Source organism: Parasteatoda tepidariorum, chromosome X2 (assembly GCF_043381705.1).
Source record: "Parasteatoda tepidariorum isolate YZ-2023 chromosome X2, CAS_Ptep_4.0, whole genome shotgun sequence".
NCBI lineage: Eukaryota > Metazoa > Arthropoda > Arachnida > Araneae > Theridiidae > Parasteatoda > Parasteatoda tepidariorum.
The window spans coordinates 48,628,963-48,654,444 of record NC_092215.1 but is presented as its reverse complement, the minus strand read 5'-3'; the positions used below and the strand labels follow the sequence as shown (position 1 = coordinate 48,654,444).

General features: G+C 28.7%; 1 protein-coding gene and 2 long non-coding RNA genes across 4 annotated transcripts in view; 1 reads left to right on the top strand and 2 right to left on the bottom strand.

Annotated features, from left to right (window-relative positions):
• LOC139427220 (uncharacterized) overlaps positions 1–24,795 on the bottom strand; it is a 66,250-nt gene extending 41,455 nt beyond the window's left edge. For both annotated transcript variants that reach the window (XR_011638355.1, XR_011638354.1), the window contains exons 1-2: positions 24,710–24,795; positions 5,265–5,475 (exon numbers count right to left, since the gene is read on the bottom strand). This is a non-coding gene — a long non-coding RNA (uncharacterized lncRNA). The remainder of the gene's footprint in view (positions 1–5,264; positions 5,476–24,709) is intronic.
• The window catches only part of LOC139427221 (uncharacterized), a 423,254-nt gene that overhangs the window by 52,308 nt on the left and 345,464 nt on the right, over positions 1–25,482 (bottom strand). The gene's annotated exons all lie outside the window — the stretch shown is intronic.
• The window catches only part of LOC107449501 (uncharacterized), a 75,459-nt gene continuing 55,304 nt past the window's right edge, over positions 5,328–25,482 (top strand). The window contains exon 1 of the mRNA XM_043049317.2: positions 5,328–5,518. Coding sequence (XP_042905251.1) covers positions 5,431–5,518 — 88 coding nt within the window. The 5' untranslated portion in view covers positions 5,328–5,430. The remainder of the gene's footprint in view (positions 5,519–25,482) is intronic.

Genomic DNA, 25,482 nt, shown 5'->3' with positions numbered 1-25,482 from the left:
AGACTGTTCTGTTTCAACTTATACTGCACATTCAATTATTTTTTACTAGCTCAAAGATCACAAAGCTATCTGAAACCCCGTGTTTGCTTTGTTTATGTTTGTGCTTTTAAAACGCGTTTTCATAGAGTAAAACAATTTTAAATTAATGGTAATTTAAATAAATAAAAATAATAAACTAAAAATAAAAATCAATAGATAAAATTTCTTTTTCGTGAAAATCCATAAAAAGTTTGATATTAAAATTATATTTGATTGAATTAAATTATATTTGATGTTTGATTTTAAAATTGTATTATACGATTATATTATAAAATTGTAATATAATATTCTTCCGAATTTAAAAATAAATTAATGTCCATAACTTTCAAAATTAAAAATAATTAAATAAATAACAACAATTTTGCAAAAAACATTAAAGAACATAAGAATATTATTCAATAAAATTTCAGGTTTCTTTGAATCTTCGATTTCCTAGAAATGTACTTTTAAATCGTTATTTTATTTGTTTAGTACTTGTACTTTTACTTTTACTCGTTACTTTTTAAAATAAGAACCTTTTACTTTTTACTCGTTACTTTTTTTAAAAATACTTGTACTTTTACTCGTTACTTTTTAAAAGTAACGTTGCCATGTATGGTAGTATATTAGCCACAGACAGAGGCGCATCTATAGAAAGAAGCGTCTATGGCAAATCTCTTAATGGCACCCTTCCAAAATATTAATATTCTCTTTCTTTTTTAATGCAATACAAAATGAAAGCATTGTTTGAAGTATTTAACTCTTTTAGCAATATTGCAAAAATATTACATTGCATTTTTTTAAAAACAGATTGTTAAATAAATAAATATTAAATATAGTAATAAAATTATCTCTTCTTAATTGTTATGCATTCACGTGTATTCGAAATCATCATTGGTTAGAAATAAAAAGACTGTTTTATTATATTTATAGAAAATTCTACTGTGTTTTTTCAATTGTCAATAAAAAATTCTAATAAGTTGTTTAATTAAGCATATTTTAAAGTTTCACAAATATAATTTGATAATAAAAATACGCACACACAACAAATGTAGCTCTGAGTTAAAGAAGAACTATAACATAACCGGATGATTACCCAACATTTTCAAAATTAAAGCTGAAGGAAATTGATTTTTCTTAAATAATCACGCTTTGCTAACATCAAAGCAATAAAATCATTGCGATATAATAAAATCATTAAAGATCACAGTGTAAAGAATTACGATTTGTTATGATAATTACAAATTAAATAGCTACAAACAAATGATATATTTCGGTTAGTTTATTTACTGTTCAATAAAAAATCCAATGCTCTTAACATAATTACATATATATATAAGTTTTACATAAACATTATATGAACAGGTAATAAGGAAAAATATACACATAATTACAAGCAAAACACTAGACTTAATAGCAACAATAATACTTTCTTTAATGAGAAATAAATTAGAGGAAGTTGACGTCTTAATTTAAGAATATCCAGAAATAATTAATTTGCTAACAGTAAACAGAAAAGGGAAAAAGTAAAGAAAAAGACCAGAATACATTCTGGTATATTAAAAAAAAAATTATGAAAAATTCCCTTTGCATCACAATGGAATAAATTAAAGATAAAGCAAAAAATTAAACAGATTTGAATTATAAATTTTTAGAGGTTCAGTGCGCAAAAAAATAAATAAACGGACCACCCTGATAACCTTTGATCTAATGATCAGATATTCACTTTCTTCTCATCTTAATGGTTCAAGGAGGTGACTTAAAATATAATAATTAATAGGTGCGGGGGCGGTATTTTAAGTTACGAAATTAGGTACTAAAACGTACTTTCTCTGAACTTTCTGTTTATACATGCCATTTTTTCGAATGATTTCGATTTCTGAACCCTAAAATATAGTGGGCAGTCGCTATCAGAAAAGTAATTCGAGAGCTTTTCAAGCAAATTTAAATTTTTTCCCCCGAACAATTATTATGGTCATTTATAATTGCGTAAATTGTTAAAATATAACTTTTAGTAAATATTTATTATTTTATTTAATAAGAGCCGTAACAAAATTTGAATTGTAAGGTAAACATCATTTTTTACATCATTTTAAAAGAAGGTAACCTAACATGGGAAAATACAATAATTCAGCAAAATTGATAAGACAGTTAATGAGAAATTAAGTTTTAAATTTTCAACTTTTTTAAAATTTGATTTCTCAGAAATCTGAACTCCATATTCAAACATGAATTTGAACCAACCTGCAGAACGAGTTTTTTTTAATAAAAAAAACTTTTTAAAACTAATCAAAATTAATTAGATTTAAAAGTTATTTCAAAAGAAAAAGAGGAATATAAATCATTGAAATATTTGAGGAGAAGATGGCTTTTTCCATCTTCATGAAAATACATTATAAGAATACGCATGCTTTATAACTAAACAGGTTCTAATTTTTCAAGACATTAGATGCTTATTGTTTTTTTTTTAATATTTTTAAAATAAAGAAAATTATTTAGGGGAAAATATAATATTGTGATTGTCACTTTATTGATAACTTTTTTTTCGAGTTACTAAACTGTTGCAACGGTTGGTTATAAACTACATATTATTGCCTTAATATTATTTTGTTACCATTTTACTTTTATAAGAAATAAATATTATATATAAATAGAGCACACTTTATGACATATTATAGCGTTAATATTATTTTGTTACCATTTTACTTTGATTATAAGAAATAAATATTATATATAAATAGAGCACACTTTATGACATATTATAGCGTTAATATTATTTTGTTACCATTTTACTTTGATTATAAGAAATAAATATTATATATAAATAGAGCACACTTTATGACATATTATAGCGTTAATATTATTTTGTTACCATTTTACTTTGATTATAAGAAATAAATATTATATATAAATAGAGCACACTTTATGACATATTATAGCGTTAATATTATTTTGTTACCATTTTACTTTGATTATAAGAAATAAATATTATATATAAATAGAGCACACTTTATGACATATTATAGCGTTAATATTATTTTGTTACCATTTTACTTTGATTATAAGAAATAAATATTATATATAAATAGAGCACACTTTATGACATATTATAGCGTTAATATTATTTTGTTACCATTTTACTTTGATTATAAGAAATAAATATTATATATAAATAGAGCACACTTTATGACATATTATAGCGTTAATATTATTTTGTTACCATTTTACTTTGATTATAAGAAATAAATATTATATATAAATAGAGCACACTTTATGACATATTATAGCGTTAATATTATTTTGTTACCATTTTACTTTGATTATAAGAAATAAATATTATATATAAATAGAGCACACTTTATGACATATTATAGCGTTAATATTATTTTGTTACCATTTTACTTTGATTATAAGAAATAAATATTATATATAAATAGAGCACACTTTATGACATATTATAGCGTTAATATTATTTTGTTACCATTTTACTTTGATTATAAGAAATAAATATTATATATAAATAGAGCACACTTTATGACATATTATAGCGTTAATATTATTTTGTTACCATTTTACTTTGATTATAAGAAATAAATATTATATATAAATAGAGCACACTTTATGACATATTATAGCGTTAATATTATTTTGTTACCATTTTACTTTGATTATAAGAAATAAATATTATATATAAATAGAGCACACTTTATGACATATTATAGCGTTAATATTATTTTGTTACCATTTTACTTTGATTATAAGAAATAAATATTATATATAAATAGAGCACACTTTATGACATATTATAGCGTTAATATTATTTTGTTACCATTTTACTTTGATTATAAGAAATAAATATTATATATAAATAGAGCACNTTTATATATATATATATATATATAAATGCTTTAGGGAAAAGAGGAGTTAAAGTAGGAGTAAATGAAAATGATTTTAAATATAATGAATAAAATGATTCAATAAAAAGATCATCGATAAAATGAGTACTAAGCATGCTTGGGGACTAAACACTGGGGGTTCCGCATTCGGCTGACCACCCAACCGGAACTTCTGCTCCTGCACTCCAGAGCCCAAGGTCAAGAAAACTGAGATGAGCACAGTAGGCCTTGGTCTTCTATGGGCTGTCGTGCCACTGAGTTAAGTTTTAGTAGAATAAGATGATTGCTGTGCTTCCTTTCCTTCTTTTTTCTTCTTCTTTTGATTAAGCTGGTTGTTAATGCACTTTGATTTCAAATGTGTTACCAAATGATAAATTGAATAAATTTCAATTATACATATTTTTATTTCTAATTATTTAATATTTTCAACACAAAAATCTTGGTTTTTGATTTGGGTTGAGTTTAATATCAAAATAATTCAAGAACATAATTGATTGATCATTTATAATTTTATATGTATGTTTATTTAGAAATACTTCTTAATTATAATGGCTAATAATCATCCTTAGACTAAAAGGGTTTTTGACATTTATCAAAAACTATGTCAAAAAGGGTTTTTTGACATGACTGATAAAACCACGGTTAAAACTGGAAAAAACTAGCAATTGTCAAAAACTTGCCAACCCTGATATATATATATACAAATATCTTTATATATGTACATATACATACATGTTTATATATGTATGACTACCACCACGCCTTATTTTGTAAAGAAAGTATATCAATTACTAGCATTCTAATGTTTTTATAGAACATCAAAGTGATGTCCTAAAAGAGGAAATTTCTAGTAGTATATTAACGTAAATTTACGTCCATTATTATAAATTGGTATGACAAACCTACCAACTGTTCTGGATTTCCCGGTAGATTTTATATTTAATATGGTTGTAAAACTTTCACTTTCATACTTGATTCCTAATTTGTTTCAATTTGAATTTAGCTACCACTCTATCAAAATAGACGCATAAAGAGCTTATTGTGTTTAAAGTGTTAGATAAAGCAAGTATTTGCTTACAATATCACAGTTATTTCACTACCACTGCTTTACTGATGATCCGTAAAGTTAATGTTTACAAATTATTCAGATACAACAAGCAAATTGAGAACACAATTTAAGAAAATGGCTTAGAAAATAACAGAAATGAATGGTAAACCAGGGTATCTTTTTTCGCAAAAAGATACCCTGGTTTACCATTTATTTAATAAGAACCATTTATTCAATAAGAATATATATTTTTTTTCAAAGGATTGACCGTAGTGTGTTCGGCCGTTCAACCTGAAACTCACCTCAAGCAATCGAAACCTGTTTCTGGAAAGATGGAGTGAAGTTCATTTATAGCAAGCTTCATCAGTAGAAGAAGACTGGAAGTGAAGGAGGATTGATCGGTTGATTTATCGGCATGTGCAGCATCGTTTGTTTCATTTTTTGTTGTGAGGTGTGCATCAAGGAAACATGAATATCACCGGAAGGAAGTACTTCCTTATCATCTTTATGATCCTGCAATATCAATGGATTATCACAACATCCGAATATGTTGAAGGTACTGTACTCCTTTAACGGTTTTTAATAGACTTATTTTTTTAATTGGTTAAAATCAATCGAAACTAATTACTTTAACAGAGATTTTAGAATAATTTGACAACAAACAAACATAAATTTTTTTTTAAAATAATTTTGATTTAATAAGCGAATGGAAGCAAATAATGATAAGACAATTTCTGTAACGTCCAAATAAATAATGATAAGACAATTTAAGCAACGTCTAAATAAATAATGATAAGACAATTTAAACAACGTCCAAATAAATAATGATAGGACAATTCAACCCTTTAGTGGGCCATTTATTTCTAGTAGAGGTAAATTAAAGAATTTTTGGAATTGAAATTCATATAAGAATAGTAATTGATATAAGAAATAAAAAACTCATTTAGCTTCAGGAAAATTAATTTAAATTTTAGTGCCATTTTTTTTCGGTGGTGGTAAGTATATTTACCACGACCTATTGGGAACTTATTGGCTTTTATTTTTCTTTATTCATGAAATAAATGTTATAAGTGCTACAAACTTTAGAATTATGCATTTTATAACTTTTATACGTTTTCTTATACAAAAAAAATGGTGGCTAATTTTATTCTAACGCTCTTCAAGAAAGCTGAAGTTATTAACAAATATAAACCTAAATTAAAAGTGGTAGAAAAGTTAACAAGGACTTTAAAAATTGGTGGTAAGTATACTTACCACGGTTTTCGAAAGGGTTAAACAACGTTCAAATAAATAATGATAAGACAATTAAAACAGCTTCCAAATTATCTGTGGTGGAAATTTAATTTCATTCATTTAATAGTTTTCAACATTTAAATTTCTTAATTTGTTACGATTAAGTGTAAATAACTATTCGAAAAGAATATTGAATAGAATTTGAGTAAATAATCTAATAAACAGATAAGAAAATATTCGATTCATCTGAAGGCAAGGATTTGATTGCATTCTTTTTTCGTAAACTTTTCAAATTCTTTACTATTAATCAAGACTTTAACAGAATAGAGAAGATGATTTAAAGCTAATCGAAGTAATTAGGCTAAATAAGCTAATTAAAACTTATCATCGATTTAAAGGTCACATTACCTAATAAATAACTCAAGTAGCGAAAAAAGTTTATTTCGCTTAATGATATGTTTGGTGTTACTCAAAACTTCTAACACTTAAAAGATACTTTTTGTTCGCTTAAACCAGTAGATTCCAATAAAAAAGCCATTTATTTTAAACTAAAAAGAAAGGAAAAAAAAAACAATTAACTCCCTTATCAGTTTCAGAACTGAATAAGATTCTTCTTTTACTGATTCCATGTTAGCTAAAATGTTTCATCCCAAAGAGAAGAAGAATTCTCCTATTGTTTTATTTTTAATGCAACCATTGATTAACCCATTCTCTGTCGAGATTGTGTAAATATTTTTCGTAAACAGCCTTTTAAAAAAAAAAGTGTTTGTATACATGTCACATATGTGACGCAAGAAAGTAAATAGTTTCCATTGTTAACATTCACCTTTAACTGTAAGATATAAAGATTATACAGGGTAGGGTTTCAGATTGATATAAAGATTATACAGAGACTGGAAACACTTCACTATGGAAACACTTCTATACTAGCACCTTTTTTTTCACATTCCTCAAAAAAATACGAAGAGAATTATTTTAAAACTTTAGAAGTGTTAAAGTCATGCGAATTCTCATACATATCAATAAAGTTTAAAGCTTTTAGAGATTTTAGGGATCAGCAACTAGTTATGAACGAAAAATAATGTTTCACATCCTATGCAAAAAAATACAGTAATAAGCTTATTACGTATATCATTTACTCTGGTTATCATGTTTCTAACCTCGAACTATCGTTGAACAGCCAACCCAATTTTGGGTTTACGACTACTTATGTTCATCTCCGTTGCCTTATAATTTTGAACCCAATCTAGAAGACAAGGGAACTTCTGGATCAAGTATTAGGAGAAATTCGCCTTCGCATGGTGGTCTTTTGATGGAACTAACCCGCATTTGCGAAACATGGAGAGGAAGACCACGAGAACCTCCCACGGTTAGCCTGACGGCAAGGGGACTCTAACCCATGATCCGTCTACCACTGAGGATATTTCGCGTCAGCACTGTGGTTGGCGCAAGCTGGATGTGGAATTCGTATTGACCAACCATCGCTGAGATTCGAACCCGGTTCACCGTTCACCTCATTGGAAGACTCATTCAAGCTAGGTTTCGGAAATTTTGTGCAGATATTGCATAATATTATTGCAGTTATTGCAGTTATAATATTAAGTAATTGATATAAGCTGCAACTTTATCGCTAGATTTTTTGGCTTAGGATGTTCAAAATTTTTTTTTTTACCCCCCCCCCCCCATTTTTTTTTCATAATTTATTACCGATCCTTCAAACTTCTGAAAGTTTTAAATTTTTTTGATATGTATGAGAAATCGCATAACCTTAACACTTCTAAAGTTTTAAAGCAATGATCTGAGTATTTCCTGAAAAATATGAAAAAAAATGATTTAGCATAGAAGTGTTTCCGATTTTAATTTTGAAAAAAAAAAAAAAATGCTAAGAATGATATAATTAAGATACCACCCTTTTTCGGAAAATATCTCAAAATAGAAATATTTGTACGTAATAGGGAAAGAAATTAAAAGCTGTTATATTATTTTTATAACATCAGCAACTTGGCGCTACTGTGACTTGGAATTATATGTGTTTTATTTGCCTCAACCAATCTCGAATTTCAAACCTTGTTACTTTTTGTATTTCAAATTGCGCGTGCATACACTACTGCAGTGTTTCCCAAACTTATAACTTTTGTGTACCCTTTCTAAATTTTTCGTAAAGCTGTGTACCACTAATAAAAAATGAATGTATTTTTTACTATAAAAAATTGCACAAAAGTTAAAAATCACAACTGGCTGTTGACACCACTAATTATTAATTTTTAACTTTGCAAAAAATAGCCAATAGAAAAATACGTAATCGTAAATTTTCATGGCTAGCTTTATTTTTAAATAAAAGTTTTTGAAATTTCCGTTTGTTGCAAAATATTTCGCATAAGAACGCGTACCCCCGCTAAACTGCTCCCGTACCCCTAGGGGTACGCGTACCACACTTTGGGAAACACTGCACTACTGGAAGAGATTACTTTCAGTTTTTGACATATTTTCAAATTCCTCAAGAAATACATAAAGGAATATTTTGGTACTTCAGAGATGATAAGTTCATGCGATTTTTCATATCTTGCAATAAGGTTTCAAGCTTTCAGAAGTTTGGGATTGATGATAAATTACGAAAAAAAATCGGTTTTCGTTGGTTTTCCTTCGAACGATTGGTTTTTTTTCGAAGTTTTTATTGCAAATTAACACTTTGGTTGTTTTTTTGCAATAACTACATTAAATTTCGTTAACTTCACTTAAATATTGATGGAAAAATGGAAATTTTTATTTTAAAAAAATATTACTTTTGTCTCATGTTTTCTTTTTTTATAACTTTAAAAGTTTTCAATAAAATTTAAAAAGAATTTTGGAACAATTTAAATCTAATTATAAAATTTTTTTTGTAAAAGTTTTTAAAAAAAGTATTAAAAAGTGCGCAAGATATAAGCATTTAAAGTAGTTCTTTTATACTGCGCATGCGGGAAAAAATGTATTAATTTTTTCCATAATTTTGAGGTGAATTGTATTTGACAACAGATTGAAAAAGTCTAAACATTTAACAAGTAAAATTTTGAAAAGTTTCAAACAATTTTCTAAGTAGTTTTTGTACATTTTAAAAGTAAGCACAAAACATTAAGGCGATTTCCGCACATTTCATTCTTTGTTATGAAACAAGATTTATTAAAAATAACATCGACAATGTAGGGGATCATCCCCCATAAAAGCATGTTTTCTTTCCTTATACCATCACATTGCGGTGCATGGACAATTATTGTAAGGTATTATCATTTGTTATTAAATTTTGTCTTATGATACAAAAGAAAATTTGCGGGAAATCCCTTATCATTTAGAGCCTTCTTTTAAAAACTACAAAAACTACGTAGTAAATTGCTTGAAACTTTTTTAATCTTTAAGATATTCAAATCAGACTTTTTTCATTAGCTACTAAAATGCGATTCACTACAAAAATACGAAAAGAATTTTTAAAATTTTTTATTCGCGCATGCACAGTATGGAAGATTTACTTAAAATACTCATATCTTGCACAATTTTTAACATTTTGTGTTAAATTTTGAAACAATAATTTTCTTATTAATTTTAAATTGCTCCACAAAATATTTTTAAAGTTATAGCAAAAAATGTAAGACAAAAATAATTGGTTTTTTTTTTTTTTTACAAAAATGTCCATATCTTCTTAGATATTTAAATGAAGTAAACTACATTTTATGCAGTTTTTAAAAATAACAACCAAAGGAATCGATACAAATTACAATTTTATTGCTTGATTTTCTGACACAGGGTGTTCTTCAAAAATACTTTTATACACTTAAAAATACTTATCTCTTGATCTAAAGGTTATAGAAACATGGTTCTAATTGAAGAAACTTTTCAAATTATCTTAGCTTTCATCGTATAATAGTTTTGGTTGCGTGACGTGTTTTGGTCACGCAAGTTAACTTTCTGTACGTTATTTTAATGAGTAAACATTAACTAGAAAAACTTTCTTTAGGTACTCTCAAACAAGTCTGAAAAAGTTTAAAAAAACTTGTTTAATTTATCAAAAAAAAGAAGAAAAAGAACTAAAAAAATATTACTTACGCTTACTATCAATATTGTATTAAGACTTAGAAACCATGATAAAAACTTTTTTCTTACTTACATGGCTGTAGTTACAAACTTATTTTGAATGAATTTTGAAAAAAAATACTTTGATATATTGAGCAGAATATCTTAATTCTATCATCAGAATAATAAAATATTTGGAATTAAATTTATGAAAAATGTCAAAAATGTAATTATTAAAGAATAAAATATTTTTAAATGCAAGCGTCTTTTAAATGGTTAACGGCATTGTATAATTTATTCTTATTTGGTTGAAATTATCTAAAGCAGATTACATTTAAAAATGAGTAAGTGAAATAAATTGATAGAAATAACGAATATAAAATTAATATTCAATTTTTTTTAGTTGTTTTTTATTTTTTAAATTTTTTTAAAATTCTTAATAGTTTGAAATTTGAAAGAAATAACAGCAATTTGACTTTATTTTTTTTCGTTGGAATATTTAAATAAAATTTCCTCTTAATCATATGAAGCAAAGTTATGAAAGTTGCTTTACCAGTGACGTAATGTATAACCCCGCAACTACCGCGGCGTAGGAGGTGGGGCGCACGGGGTTCGAAGGAGCAAGATTCAGAAATAATACACTATGTATAGGGGTGTACAATTTGAGACCCTCGGCAGCATCTGAATATTACATAATATTATAATATGTAGTATAATGTATGCACATGTATAAATTTTTACTATAATTTGTTAACATTTATATATATGCACTCATGTATAAATGTGCACATTTTATACATATGTGCATACGTATAAAATATTATAATATATTATAATATATAACCTGAGCACAATATTATAGTATAACATTCAGCATATATATTTTATAATATACTGAATATTAAATAAAAAAAAAAAACAATTTTTTTGGGGTGGGGGGAGAACAAAAAATATAGGAAATTTTGAATTGAGGAATTTTTTAACCAACCAAATCTAAATCAATGTAGCTTTTTAAAAAAAAATTTTCGATTTTTATCACTATGAGTTTTCAAAGTTTTAAAAATCCTAATATTTTTATTTAGACGAAAAAATTTTGATGCATGAATTGTGAATTTTAGTGGACTTTGGACGTGCTTTATTTGTATCTATAGTATCTACCATATTCTAAGTTCTCTTTTTCTCTAAATATTCTTTTTCTCTAGGTACTATTTCTGTATCGTTTCTGTAAGAACGTACAAGTAACTCTAAGTTTATCTCGTAACTAAGTTTTGACTTCGGCTCGTTTTTTCTAAGTATCGTATCGTTTCTCTATTTTTTCTATTGTTTTCGAATCACTCATTTAAATGTGCCCTTTATTTGTGCCGCAAATAAAGAACACACAAATCTAAGAGTTTTTTTTTTTTTTTAAATCGTTTTCCACAATTATTGCTACGCTTTCTCACGGGATTTCAAAAATCTTGATATTTTTAATCTGGTATTATAAAACTTGCGATTTTCGAATCAGGCATTTTAATCATCACTTTTGTCACGCTTTACTTGTGCAGATTTCATCGTCAATCTCAAGTTATTTCTCAATCGTTTTTTCTTCTTTTTTTTTAAAGTTGACAATATTTATAACACGCGAAATTCGAATGTTGGTTTCTTAGGCTGTTTACTGTTTTTGAACTTAGTTTCTAATTTTTTGTAACTTAAAAAATGAGTTTAAAAAACCGTTTTGAAACTCATAAGTGTAATAACCCATAATGACCTGTAAGATTTAAAACTCATAAAATCTCTTATAATTCACTAAATATAAACGTCTTACTACTAAAAATACAGCTAAAAATACAGTCAAACTCCGCTATAATGAACTCCCGGATCTTAATGATCGAAATGTTCGCTCCCGTGCCTAGCTTTACACATATAATATTATTTTCTGTGGATATAATGAACCAAAAGAAGAGAGGAAATTGGATAATATGAATTTCTTCTGTCTTCGACTGATTTTTTTCTTCATTTTTTGATAATTTTTAAATTTCTACATAAAATACAGATTCCAATTTTTTAAACCTTCTATTGAGAGGAATGTAGCCGTAAGCATTTTTTCTCGATTACTTCTTCTACCACAGTTTTCCATTGTTAAATAAAAGCCATCCCTAAATTTTTGTTCGTAAGACGAAGAGTAATAAAAAATAAAAGTTAACACATTTTGTGTTACTGCATATTGTTTTTTAATCATTTTTGTATTTCTTTTTATTGGTCATTAATTTAAATAATGTGCAATAAAAAGGAGCAATTCAGAAATGTTAGTTAAAATTTTTTGCTGTACGGATATAATGAACTCCCGGCTGTAGTAAACCGAAATTTCGGTCCATTGAAGGTTCGCTATAACGGGGTTTGACTGTATACTGAACTGAATCCCAACTGAACACTGAATCTTATTTAGAGCTATAGTGCGATAGTTTTATTTAAATCGTTTTAGTCTCCCATACAATTTCTTTAATTAAAATATAATTTTCGTTTACGTTTCGTAATAAAATATTTAATTTTCTTTATTTTTTACTTTCTTTTAGGAGCATTTGAGATAATTTGTTTTAAAATAAACTTTTGTATTACGTGATATGATATAAAAAAACATCACCAAAAAATCTTTTTTTGATACGAAGAAAATATTTTATTTTTTGAAAATATCAGTTTGGTATTTTCCAGTTTTTAATTAATTTTAACACTTAAAAGAATTTAATTTTATGCAAGTAGGTTACTAAGTTGAGTGGTGAAAAGAAAAAAGAATTAATTAAAAGAATTGAGATAATAAAAAAAAAGAATTATAATTATTTAAAGGAATTTAGTTACTTACAAATATTTTACTAAGTTGACTGATAAAAAGAATTGCGTCGGAAACACTGATATTTATGTTAAAATTTATTATAAAATTGCCGACCACATGTCTAGCCACTTTGGCATGCGGCCCTTTATTCAAGAAAGGGTTGTGCACCCCTTTGAATTACGATAAAAGAAAAGAAAAAATTTTTATGAGATATTTTTCCTTTACAAGATATTTTTCTTGTATAAGATATTTTTCTAATTCGCTTTTCAAATAATAATAACCCTTAATTAATTTTTGATTACATAATTGTAAAAAAGTGAATAATTTTCTCGTATTAAGATGAATTTCATTTAAGTGTTGTTAATTGCCTACAATGTTCCAATTTAGTACTTTTCCAAATTCCGCCTAATTTAATTTCCGCCTAGTGTTATAATTTAATGTTATAATCCACCGAATGTTATAATTTAATTTCCTAAATTTAATCTCTCATATTTATAATTAAAATTAGAAATATGAGAAATTAAAATATATATTTAAATAACTTGGACAAGTGAATAGTAAGGCCGACCCTCATTTTGTTGATAGTAAGTAATAACTTTTAACTTTTTAACTATCTAAGAATACTTATAGGTATACAAAATTGTTTTTTTATATTTAATTGGTCTGATAAAATTATTTTTTAGTATTTTGCAGACGAAAAAAAATTATTTCATACAATAATTGATGGCAGTGAACTTAAATGTTCTTATTATTTCATTAGCAAACACTTTTTATATGAAAAATCCTCCCATTATTTAATTTTAGTCTTTTTTAGAAATGAAGTAAAAATTCTTCCTTAATTTTTAGTGCAGTTAAATACTTAGCGGTATTTTTCAACCTGCTCCCACTTAAAACCATTTATCTTTAAACTCTCTCATTTTTTTTTTCATTTATTATTTTATAATTATTTTTTCTTATTTTTGCATTTTCGGCAGTTCAAACTGCATTATTACCAATATTTTATTTTTATTTTCTTTACGCAATTATTAAACCAATTTTTATTTTTAACTATCAGCCGATTGTTTTATAAGTGTAAATTGATTACTAAGCAAAGAAAAATGCAGGAAATTCAATTTATTCTTTGAATTGCAGGAAATTCAAAGATATTTCAATTTTGTGATTTCTGGGAACGAAATTTAAAATAAAATAATTAAGGATAATAATATTTATTATGTGTTTTATTTAAAAAAAATTCATTTGAATTGTAATACATATTTTATAATCTATAAAACAAATTATGTATAATATGAATGCGCATTACACATAATGCATAATTTATTTAGATTCTAATCTCTTCAGAGTCTGTTAAAATATACTAATGAATATATAGCATCATAATAAATACCTATCAAGATGTACAATATATTTTTATTTTAAAATAAATAACACGATGTATGATATTATTAGATAAAATAGGCAGAAATTTTTATTTTACTTAAAAGTTTTTTAATCGATGAGTAAAATAAAAGATTAGAACAAAGCGTCCCATTTCATTTAAGATTAATATTTCAATTTCTATCTACGCTGCTCTATCATTTACAAAAAAATCTGTGTTCGAAGGTTAAATTCTAATGATGAATACACAGTTTTCGGCGGAAGAATATTTTTTTGCTTTTGATTACTTCCAATTAAACTGTGTATTTCGCTTAAGGACTAAAAACTAGTCTCATGTTACACCTTTGCTTTATAAGATGCTTAGTTTCAACACCAGTTTCCCTTTTGACAAACGAACTTCCAACATAATTTAAAGTAAAAGGTGCTGAACATTCAAAAGCACATAGGCTTAATATTGTAAAATAATTTAAGATAAGTATAGAGGATATCAAAAACATAATGCTTAAAATGCCTTGTACGAGAATTAAACATGATAAATTTGCCATTATTTAAATTTTAAGGAAAGAAAATATTTTAGTAATTTTCTGTCTAAAAATCAATCTTAGAATTTTTCGTTTTACTTTTTCCAATCTATTTGAGTTTTTGAATTTTATAAAAACCATATAATTTTACCCATATGACACATTTTATCATACAGTGAATTTTTTTTTAAATTTAGGTTTAATTGAAGAATAAATATTGATTTATTTTAACTTATTTTGATTTATTAAATCTATCATTTTTAGTAGCCTTCATTTTTATTTGTAAGAATGTCTGCACTTAAAAAAGTAATATCTTTTCCAAATATTAATTGTTTAAGTTTTAACGTAACTCTAATTTGTTTTTTGTTTCTTTGATCAGTGAAGCATTTTTTTCTTAAAAATTATTAAGATAAAAAAATATTAAGTGTGAAAAAGAAATGCTAGAAATATATAACGTTCTTAATTTATAAAATTTTAAATTTCCAATTTTAATTTAAAACAATAAATAATTAAAAGCAATAGCATTGTACGATAAAAAAATTTGAAATTATTTTTTTATAAAAGTAAAATGCAGTGTTTTGTATCTATTCTTCTTTGACAAGCTTTTCGATAAAATTCGCATGTTAATCAGATTTAAAATGCAGTGTTATTATACATATTTTCACTCATAAAGAACAATATAAACTTTGCACATGCATGCAGGTATCCAAGCAAGCGATCATCATACAGTTGTAGTAGAATTTCAAAGCAAAATTGCTATTTTAAAATCCATCAATTTTTAATGATTTATTTATACGATATATTACAGACATTTTATTCAATTAATCAGTTTGCATACTGCTATGTTGAAACATATACATTTAAGCGAAATAAGAAAATAGTTATATTTGAATAAATAGCAAAGAATAAAATATACTGTGCGTAATCTGCTGTGACGATTCACCAGTAGTGTGCCTCTAAACAGCGACGAGAAACATTCCGAATTTTCTCTCTTATTGCTAAGCCTACAACAATAGCCTCTAAGAATATCCTCCGACTTTAATTATTTAAGATCAGGACACGTCTTTAAGACAAAAATAATAAAATTTAAGTTTGAAAATTGAAGTCGATTTTAATTAAAAGTGAAGAAACTAAATCAATAAATTTCAAACACAATTACCGAATTTCGCATAGACTTTCGATTGTCAACACACATGCCATCCGCCGGCTCTAACGGAACTCTGGGAAGTGAGCTAGTTAATATGAAGAGAACTTTAAACAACCTCAAAATAAGCTAAGGTAGAAAAAAAATTATTTCATGCACCTCAAATACCTGACTCTTTAGTTGAAATAAGGTAAATCTTTTTTTACCTCATAAATACCTCTTTTGCTATAAGTGTCAGAAAAACAACCTGTATACCTTAAAAATCACATCATCAGTCTAGTTGATATGAAATAAACTTTAATCGCACTCAGAATAAGCTTAGGTTAGGTATAAATAATATAACTTCATACACCTCAATAAATACCTGATTCTCTTTAGTTGACTTAAGCTAAATTTTTTATACCTCATAAATACCACGTTTGTTATAAGTGTCAGAAAAACAACCTGTATACCCTGAAAATCATCACATCAGCCTGGTTGATATGAAGTGAATTTAAAACAACCTCAAAATGAGCTGAAGTGTATGCAAAACAATCTCTCACACCTTATTTACAACCTATATGAGGTGTAATTTTATAGTTGTTTTCTTACCAACCTCAACTATACTTCATACATACCTCAAAATAACCTCAAAAATACCTTAAATTTTCGTATGAGTAATAACCTGTGGAAGCGATTGATCCCATTCTGAATTTCATTATAAAAAGCTGCTAAAATATTTGAAAGAGAATAATTAGGACTTTGATATTACTAAAGCACTATAAAAGGGAATATGTCTTTTCTCAATTGAATTAATTTGACAAAATTCTAAAAATTCCTTGCTTCCAAAATACACTGGTTATCATAAATTAAGGAAAAATCACAAAAATAGCGATAACTCTTTCAAAAGTAAGCCAAACCGTGCAAAATTTGCATATGTTGTCCACTAAGAGTAGCTGAGTAAAATTGCAATATGCAAATTAGTGGCGCTGCACTCGGCTTACGTCATCTGCCTGGAGCATAAAAGTCCAAGTTTGAGAGAAAGCACACAAATTTTACTGTGATTGCGACATTGAAAATCTGAGATAGCCAATTCGTAATAATGACCTCTAGGCATCATTTGCCTGAAGAACTACGATGGAGAGCCATCGGGAGACTAGAGGCAGGGCAGAGTCAATCAGAAGTGGCCAGATGGCTAAATGTGAGTCCATCTGTGGTTCATAGACTTTGGAGGCAATTTCAAACCACAGATTCGGCATCTAGGAGGTTCAGTCAAGGACGGCCAACTGTTACGACCAGTGCCGATGACCGATATTTGACATTAAGTGCACGCAGGAATAGAACCGCTACTCCGACACATCTTAGATCCTCTCTTGCTGCAGCCACCGGAAGGTTGGTGTCAACGTCAACTGTGCGCAGAAGGCTCCACGAAGGTGGTCTGTATGCGAGACGACCAGCCATTTGCGTGCCGCTCACATCACGCCATAGGAGAGACCGTTTGCAGTGGGCCCGACAACATGTCCACTGGACGTCAGATCAATGGAGGCCTGTTCTCTTTACGGATGAGTCCAGGTTTAGTCTAGAAAGTGACAGTAGACGTTATTTGATATGGAGAGAACCTGGGACCCGTTATCATCCATCAAACATCCGTGAAAGAGATGCATACGGAAGAGGCAGTGTCTGTGTTTGGGGAGGCATATCCTTAGGAGGGCGCACATACCTCCATGTCTTTCCAAGGGGAACCGTGAATGCTCAGGTTTATCGAGACAACATCCTTGATGCTTATGTGCGCCCATATGCCGGGGCAATTGGTGATTGCTTCCTGTTACAGGACGATAATGCAAGACCACACAGAGCTCGCATTGTTGATGATTATCTTCAACAGGAAACAATTACTCGCATGGAGTGGCCAGCTCGATCCCCGGACTTGAATCCTATCGAGCACGTTTGGGATGCTCTAGGGAGGCGTGTATCTGCCATCAATCCGCCCCCTCAGACCCTTGCCACGCTTGCAACTGCTTTACAAGAGCAATGGCTCTCACTTCCTATTGAACTGATAGACCGCATAATTGAAAGCATCACACATCGCTGTTTGTGCTGTATTGCTTCTAGAGGCAATCATATTCCATATTAAAGGTACTTTTTCTATTGCAAACCGATACTTCCAATTTGTTTATTTTATACATGTGCTAATTTCTATACTACTATTAATGTCTGATAATTTCTTTTTATGTTGTTTAATACCTTACTATGTGTTGTATATTGTGGGTAAGTTTCATAAAATTCCATGTGTAATTTCTTGAGTTATCGCGATTTTTGTGAATTTTCCTTAATTTATGATAACCAGTGTATTTCGAATTATCCGTGATCAGCCTTTTTAATGTTATAAAATTATCAGAAATTGCTTTACAATTGTACGAGGTATTTTGTAAAATCAAGGATTATAGATAACAATTGTTTTTTACCGGTTGTTGTTGGCTTTAATGGTTTGAATATATCGAAAACATTCTCCTGAAAATTTACTTTATGAAACTGGTTCGTTTGAAGGTTTACTTTTTCTAAAGGCACTCCGCCTCGGTAAACATATTTCACATGAATTAATAAAATTTTTCGTGTCACTGCACATTTTAGACCAAAAATATTTTTCTCGTTATCTGTGATATGTTTTGAAAAATCTCAAATGACCTTCTAAATCAAAATAAACCGCTTTAAGAATTAAGGGATGAAAGGGGAATATATATTTGGACAGGAATATCTATTAAGGAGGTGATTTAGCATATCTTTTGCGCAAATTCATAAGTAACCTCTCTTCAGAAGAATCATTTCTATTAGAATTGTTTTTTTTCTCTATCTTTGATATAATTATTTTTAATTTAGGATCTTCATTTTGTAAAGTTACAATGGGTAAAATTGGGAAAGGAGAGAGAGTTAATGTTAATTGAACGAGATAATTGATCGACCATAAGATTCATAACACATTTTGCACATTGTATTTCACAATTAAACTCTTCAAGGGCCAATTTCCAACGCTAAATTTTCGCAGGCTTATTTTTATTAGATAGAAAGTCTAAAAACGGTTTGTGATCTGTGTGTATAAATCAAGAATTCCTTTTTATCAATTAAAAATGTTCTGAAAAACTGAAACGTACAGTATATAGCATAGAATTCTAAAACTATATTTTGATTGGGTTGGAGTAAATTTTTTTTAAAAAAAAATATAGGAGTTTTATTTCACTTAAAGGGTAGATTTTTTTTTCTAAAACCGCTCAAATTACTTTTTCAAAAGAATTGGTAGTAATTTGTTGATCTAAGTTAAAGTTAGGAAGAACTAAACAAGGTGGATTCAAAATCGTGTTTTTTATGTCTTCAAACACAGCCGGAACAGTAGGAGACCATCCAAATTTTACATCCTTTCGAAAATTTTTTTTAAAAGCGTGAGCTGAATTTCTTTTTTTTTTTTTTTACGCATATCCTATAATGTCTAAACTTCTTTCTATAATGACTTAACTTTCAAATACGCCTCGTGTCTTACGTGTTACAGTTATTTATCACATATTATAATTGTTTATCAGATTACTTCGTTTTATAGTTGCTTATCACGTGCTATGGTTGCTTATCACGCGTTATAGCTGCTTATCAGATGTCAAGATGAAAAAGGAAATGATTTTACTACTAGTTTTTTTTCTCCTGATGAAGATAAAAAATTTAAAACAAGTATTAAAATTTAAATTAAAAATAAACATAATAAAAACTAAATTAAATAAATTAATATTAATTTAACGAAAGGAAATATAATTTAACCTTAACATAACTTTCATCTTTAAATATATTTTCCTCAAATATTCTTCCAGGTGTGACACTAGCAGCTTGGCGCTATCGCATATGGGAATGCAAAATCAAATCTCATCACACACACACACACACACACACACACACATGAATAACCGAAATTGGTGGCTGTATGTCCGAAATATATACTAGGTCTAGTTAAGTAACCCTGACCAGTATACATATGCCCGGTATGCCACTGCCTGGTATTCATTTAACCGGTATGCTGAACACTGATGTTTCTCCTAATCTATTCTCAGCAGATATTAAACTGTCGAATAAATATAATAGTATCAACAAGTAAAATAATATCAAATCGGATATAGCAAATATTTCGGACATTCTCCTAATTTTGGTTATACACTGTACCATTTATAAATATTAGTGTTGTTCCACTATACAGCTTTGTTGCACTACCATTTATGAAAGAAGAAAACTAAAATTATGAGTGGTAATGAATTACTTACGCTACTTAGTTTTTAAAGCAGAAACCAGAGTGTTTGAACAATCACGAATATAATTTTTAATAGATATAGTAACATAAAGTCGAATCTATTAACATAATCTACTAATATATCCGTAAACATAAAAATCCTGCGGTTTCACAATTTATTACAAAAAACTTGCAATTAAACTTTGCAATATGATGATCGTTAAGTATTAATATTACATACCCTCCAACTTATGAGGATTTTGAAAATAATTCTTTCTAGTGGTAGCGAACCAAAGTAGAAATTTTTAAAGCAAATGGATCTCTCATAAAACTTTTATCAGAACTTAAGAATCTAGCCATATGGCCTGCACTTTTATAAGTAATAGTGGACAAGTTACGCTAAAATTAATTTTTTTAAAAATATTAAGACATTAATTTTGCTACCGTCAGAAAAGAAGATTTCTGAAACTACGGAAATTCCGTAGCAGTTGGAGGGTATGAATTATAATTATCGATAACTGAAAATAATCGATGTTTTAAATTTAAATTTGGTTGCATCAGCTTACATAAAGCATTTTTGGAAAAGGTACTTATTATATCACTGAAAAGAGTTTTGTGTTATGGAGGTACCTCCAAAATAGTATCGAGTTTATAAAAAAAAAATTCTCCTCCTTAGACACATGAATCAGCTCTGATTGTGATCGCAACTCATAATACTGGTAGCTAAATTGATTTGAGAAATGTTCTTTCTTTAACTTTCTTTTCAAAATCGAGAAAATATTAAATTTTATCTAGAAAGTGAAAAATTTTTGTACCAAGTAAAAACATGTTTGAGCCTACTAAATGTATAAAATAATTCCTGATTTAATAATAGAATTATTTTTTGATTTTTTTTCGAATGAGCCAAAGATTTTTTTCTTCTTTTTTTTTAGGAAGTTAATATGGTCTTTTTATGCTTAACTAACAATCTAATATTTTTCGAACAAACCGGGCACGACTGCCTTACCACTCCATAGACTTAAGATCTTTCCCGACCCAAATTATGTCTTGTGCGGGGAGGACTCCCCAATGAATACTGAGCATCTGGGGATTTGCCCCGCAGTTACTGCCGACATCTATGGCAGATACTGGAATGTTAGGGAACAGTTGCAGGTACCACTAACTGACTGATTTTCTGCTTATATTTCTATTGTTGGTATTCTATTTAATGTTTCTTTGTTCTAATTGTTTTAGTCTTGAATGTTTTAATGTTTTTTATTTTTTTTATTTACTGTTATTTCTTATGGGTCTGTGTGGAGTGTTTTTACACTCCAGCGCATGATGTACACATCAAGTATTGCTGCTAGAAAACAAATTATCACTTTTAAGGATTAAAATTTTATTTTAATTTTTTAGCATCGAAAAAACCTTTTTCCGAAGTAATTTCGAAAAAAATAAACAACTTAATTATGCAAAAACGAACTTATTGATGTGTTCACCAGCATCTGGTAAAACATTCTTTTATAATGGGATGGTAAGATAAAAGAAATGTCAAAAATTATTTTTTAAATGATGAAAGCAACGGGGTCAACCTGCTGTCTACGTTTTTATTTTCGGTAGCTACAAAAGACGAGGGATACATGCTTGGCCGGATACTTCCTACCACCTCAGACATGGATCATTGAAGCAAGAAGAAATCACTTATTCGATAAACAGTTTGACGAATTCCATAAAATGTTTTTTAGCAGTACTGTTTTTATGCACAACTTTCTTGCTTGTGTTAGTCTTCTTTCGAAGCATCTTTTTTCCAGAAACTTGATTTTTTTTAAAACACTTTTTTGTTCAGAATTTACTAGGTTTTCCAAATTCATGCAAAAAGTAATTTTGATAGAAAACACCCGTTTTTAATTAAAAATTTTGATTTTCATTTTACATTTATTCATGAAATATGCAGCATAGGATTATGTGTAGAACCATCACTTTCTACATCGGAAAGCCTCCATACGGTTTTTTATAAGTAGTCTGCGTAGACTATTTAAAAAGTGAACGGGTTGTGCGCATGGACCCAAAATCTATTTTAAAAGTGATAGGATTGTGGAAATCACATAAATCTTAATGTGCTGCCGCGAAGCGGCATTAACCGATACATCGGTAGTAATAAATCGATGATGGGGAGTACTGAGAAGGAATGTAGATGGGAGGAAGAGGTGGTACTCAGCACCAAAAAATCGAGAGGGGGTTCGTGTAACATGGAGAATCAGGAAATGCAGAGTGGCATGGGATATAATTAAACGACAATATAATAATTTTAAAATTGACTGAGAGAAATTTATCACACATATTTGAGAATTGAATCTGTAGTGGTAGACAAGTAAATAAGACGAACCTATCATATTCATAAACTACACAAATTCGTAGACATATATTTGCAACCACTTTCTTATTTTTACTAGATTTTCTATTAAATGGCTCTTTCGTAAACTGGTTTACCTTTATAGTGGTCTGAACGGACTACCTATAAAAAAAAACCGTGTGGAGGCTATAAGTTGTAGGAGGCGTTTGTAGAAGAACATATTGGTAAAATGAATTCCAGTTTTTATTTTGCTCATAAATATGCTTTTTTTTGTGGCTGAATTTCTTCACTCATGGCGAGAGTGATTGTAAGTTTGTAGATTTTACAGACTCTTTTCTTTCTTTCTTTTTTTTTTCTTTTTTAAGAAAAAAAGATCTTCCCGTGATTAGTTGCTGAAACTCCCATTTTGAGCTCAATTAGTGTAGATTACATTACGTGTTCTGAGTTACAGAAGCAATAATATTTTCGCAAACAATAATTCCCCTAATAAACTCATTAAACGAATTCTGATAGGGGTAGCCTCAGTTAGTTGGGTCTTAAAAAATGTTTATAAAAGAAGTGAAATCACACCAATTTTTTATTTATTATTTTTTTTTACAACACCTCTTTAACATTTACGTTGGGACGTTGGAAATAACGCAAAAACGTTTTTGCTTCAGCTGATTCGTCAACTCGTAATTAATCTATAATGTGTCAATGTAATGCGGAAATAAATTAAAATAGAAGGGGGAGTACATCTCACCAAGTTAGTTCAAAATCATTTGATGAGATCTATAATCGTAAGTAACTGAAACATAGGATAACAGGATAATAACGAAATACAAAGTAACAGGATTAAATACGAGTAAATACTAGATTAAATACGAAAATGAGTAAATACATAGACATAGGAATATACATAGGAATATATACATAGACGCAAACACATTGTCCGAGTGTAACTTTTTCAAAAATAAAAAATAAAAAATTCACAGCTGTTATAGATTAAAATTTTAAAAAAGTGGCAGGCAAGATTTCGTAAAAGTTGGAGCTAACTCGTCACTACAGTTACAACTTCAATTAAAAAAAAAATTACGGCTAAGTACGGCTTGTAGTACTGATTACATATATACTGAATCATTTATGCTTGTGGTAATAACTGATAGATGATTTCTTTGAACCACTTTTTAAAATTTTCTATGGATGACTGAAATTTTAGTCTCACAGCGTAAAGACACGGTCCACAGTAGAACACTGAAGTCAAGCCTCACTGGCTGCGGGTGGGTGATCACTTTGATCACCTACGTATGGACCGAGGATGCACGGTATCGGACCTTTTTAAACTGTTCTGCCGTAAAGGGCTCGACTTCATTCGCAGATCGAGCTGAGGAGCCATCCCCTTTGCAGAGGATCAAAATTATGATGGCATGTCTTCGGATTATCCTCGGGGATGTCTCTCAGACCGTCGCCAATAGCCCATTTTGCTGCTCTAGTGCGACGTAAATAAAATACCTACCTACCGCAGAAATTTCAAAAAGGTATTTTTACTTAACCCGCTTGCAATGAGCTCAACTCGGCTTAACTATAACAAAGTGGTGTATCACTTAAGTTATTTAGAAGTATCGGTGATTAGAAACCCTCTGAAGCGTATTTACTAAACCATGAATCATATATTAACCCTTTGCACTCGAGAGGGGACAGTCAGTCACCACTGTCGCTTGTAAATTACCCATCACTCTAATTGTGAAATTTTTTTCTTCTTAATGTTTAGTTACCACTTCACTCAGTGATCTCCGGGTATTATATGGCAAGTTTGTAAAAAATCTTTCAAAATATTAGTGGTTGCGTCCACTTTTTTAACAGTTGAAAGGACTTCGAGTGCAAAGGGTTTAAAGACTCGACAATATGTAACCGGAGCATGTTCGCATCTCTGGAATTCTATGTATATTTCTATTAATATTCTTATATTGTACTAATATAAATTAATTTCATCAAGATCTTTAATTACTAAACAATGCTACCAATAATATGTTTTTCAATTAATAGAATTGTAGTTTTAACAAAAAATGCTCACATTTATTTTTGCAAGATGGAGAAAGGGTTTTCATTGTTGCTAAACAATTGGAACATCTCTGTTTTGAGGTTATCTGGTCATTGCGCAGTAGCCTTGTGTGCACGTTACCTTAAACTAATCTTCTTTTAAATCCTTTTTCGACACGTGAAGTTTTCTTTGTTTTTGATGACTGGAAAAGAAGAGCGTTTTATAATTGAATTGCGCAATGAAACGGAAGTCGATACAGCCTATCTCAAATGAACTTTACCTTAATTTTAGATAAACTATTATTTTAAATTATTTTTAACTGTGAAACAGGCCATTCTGTTTCACACTGATGTGAACTTAATCCGGAATTCAATCATAATTGTCCTAATTGTTTTTAACACGTTGAATGTCACGCTAATTTTACATGGCTTGCCCGTCTGGCCACATGGTAAATAACTACAAACTAAATTTGCAAATATTAGACAGATTTTGCTAGTTTTTTTAAAAGGTTTAGGAGGACATATCTGTCTTCTTTCTTTCTTTATTTAAATAAACTGGGCGCCTATCCCATTCATCATTAAATTACGTACAGTAAGGTAAAATACATTGATTTGGCAAACATTGTGGTAACCATAAAAAAATCAAGCCGTTTGCTTGTGAAATAATAAAACAATGAAATTTTCAATATGATAAATTGGCGTTTTTACATAGCATTAGAAATATTGATTGTAGACTTATATTAAAAATAACGATAAAACATGATTTGATATGTACAATAATTGATTTTCGAAAAATGAAAGACATAA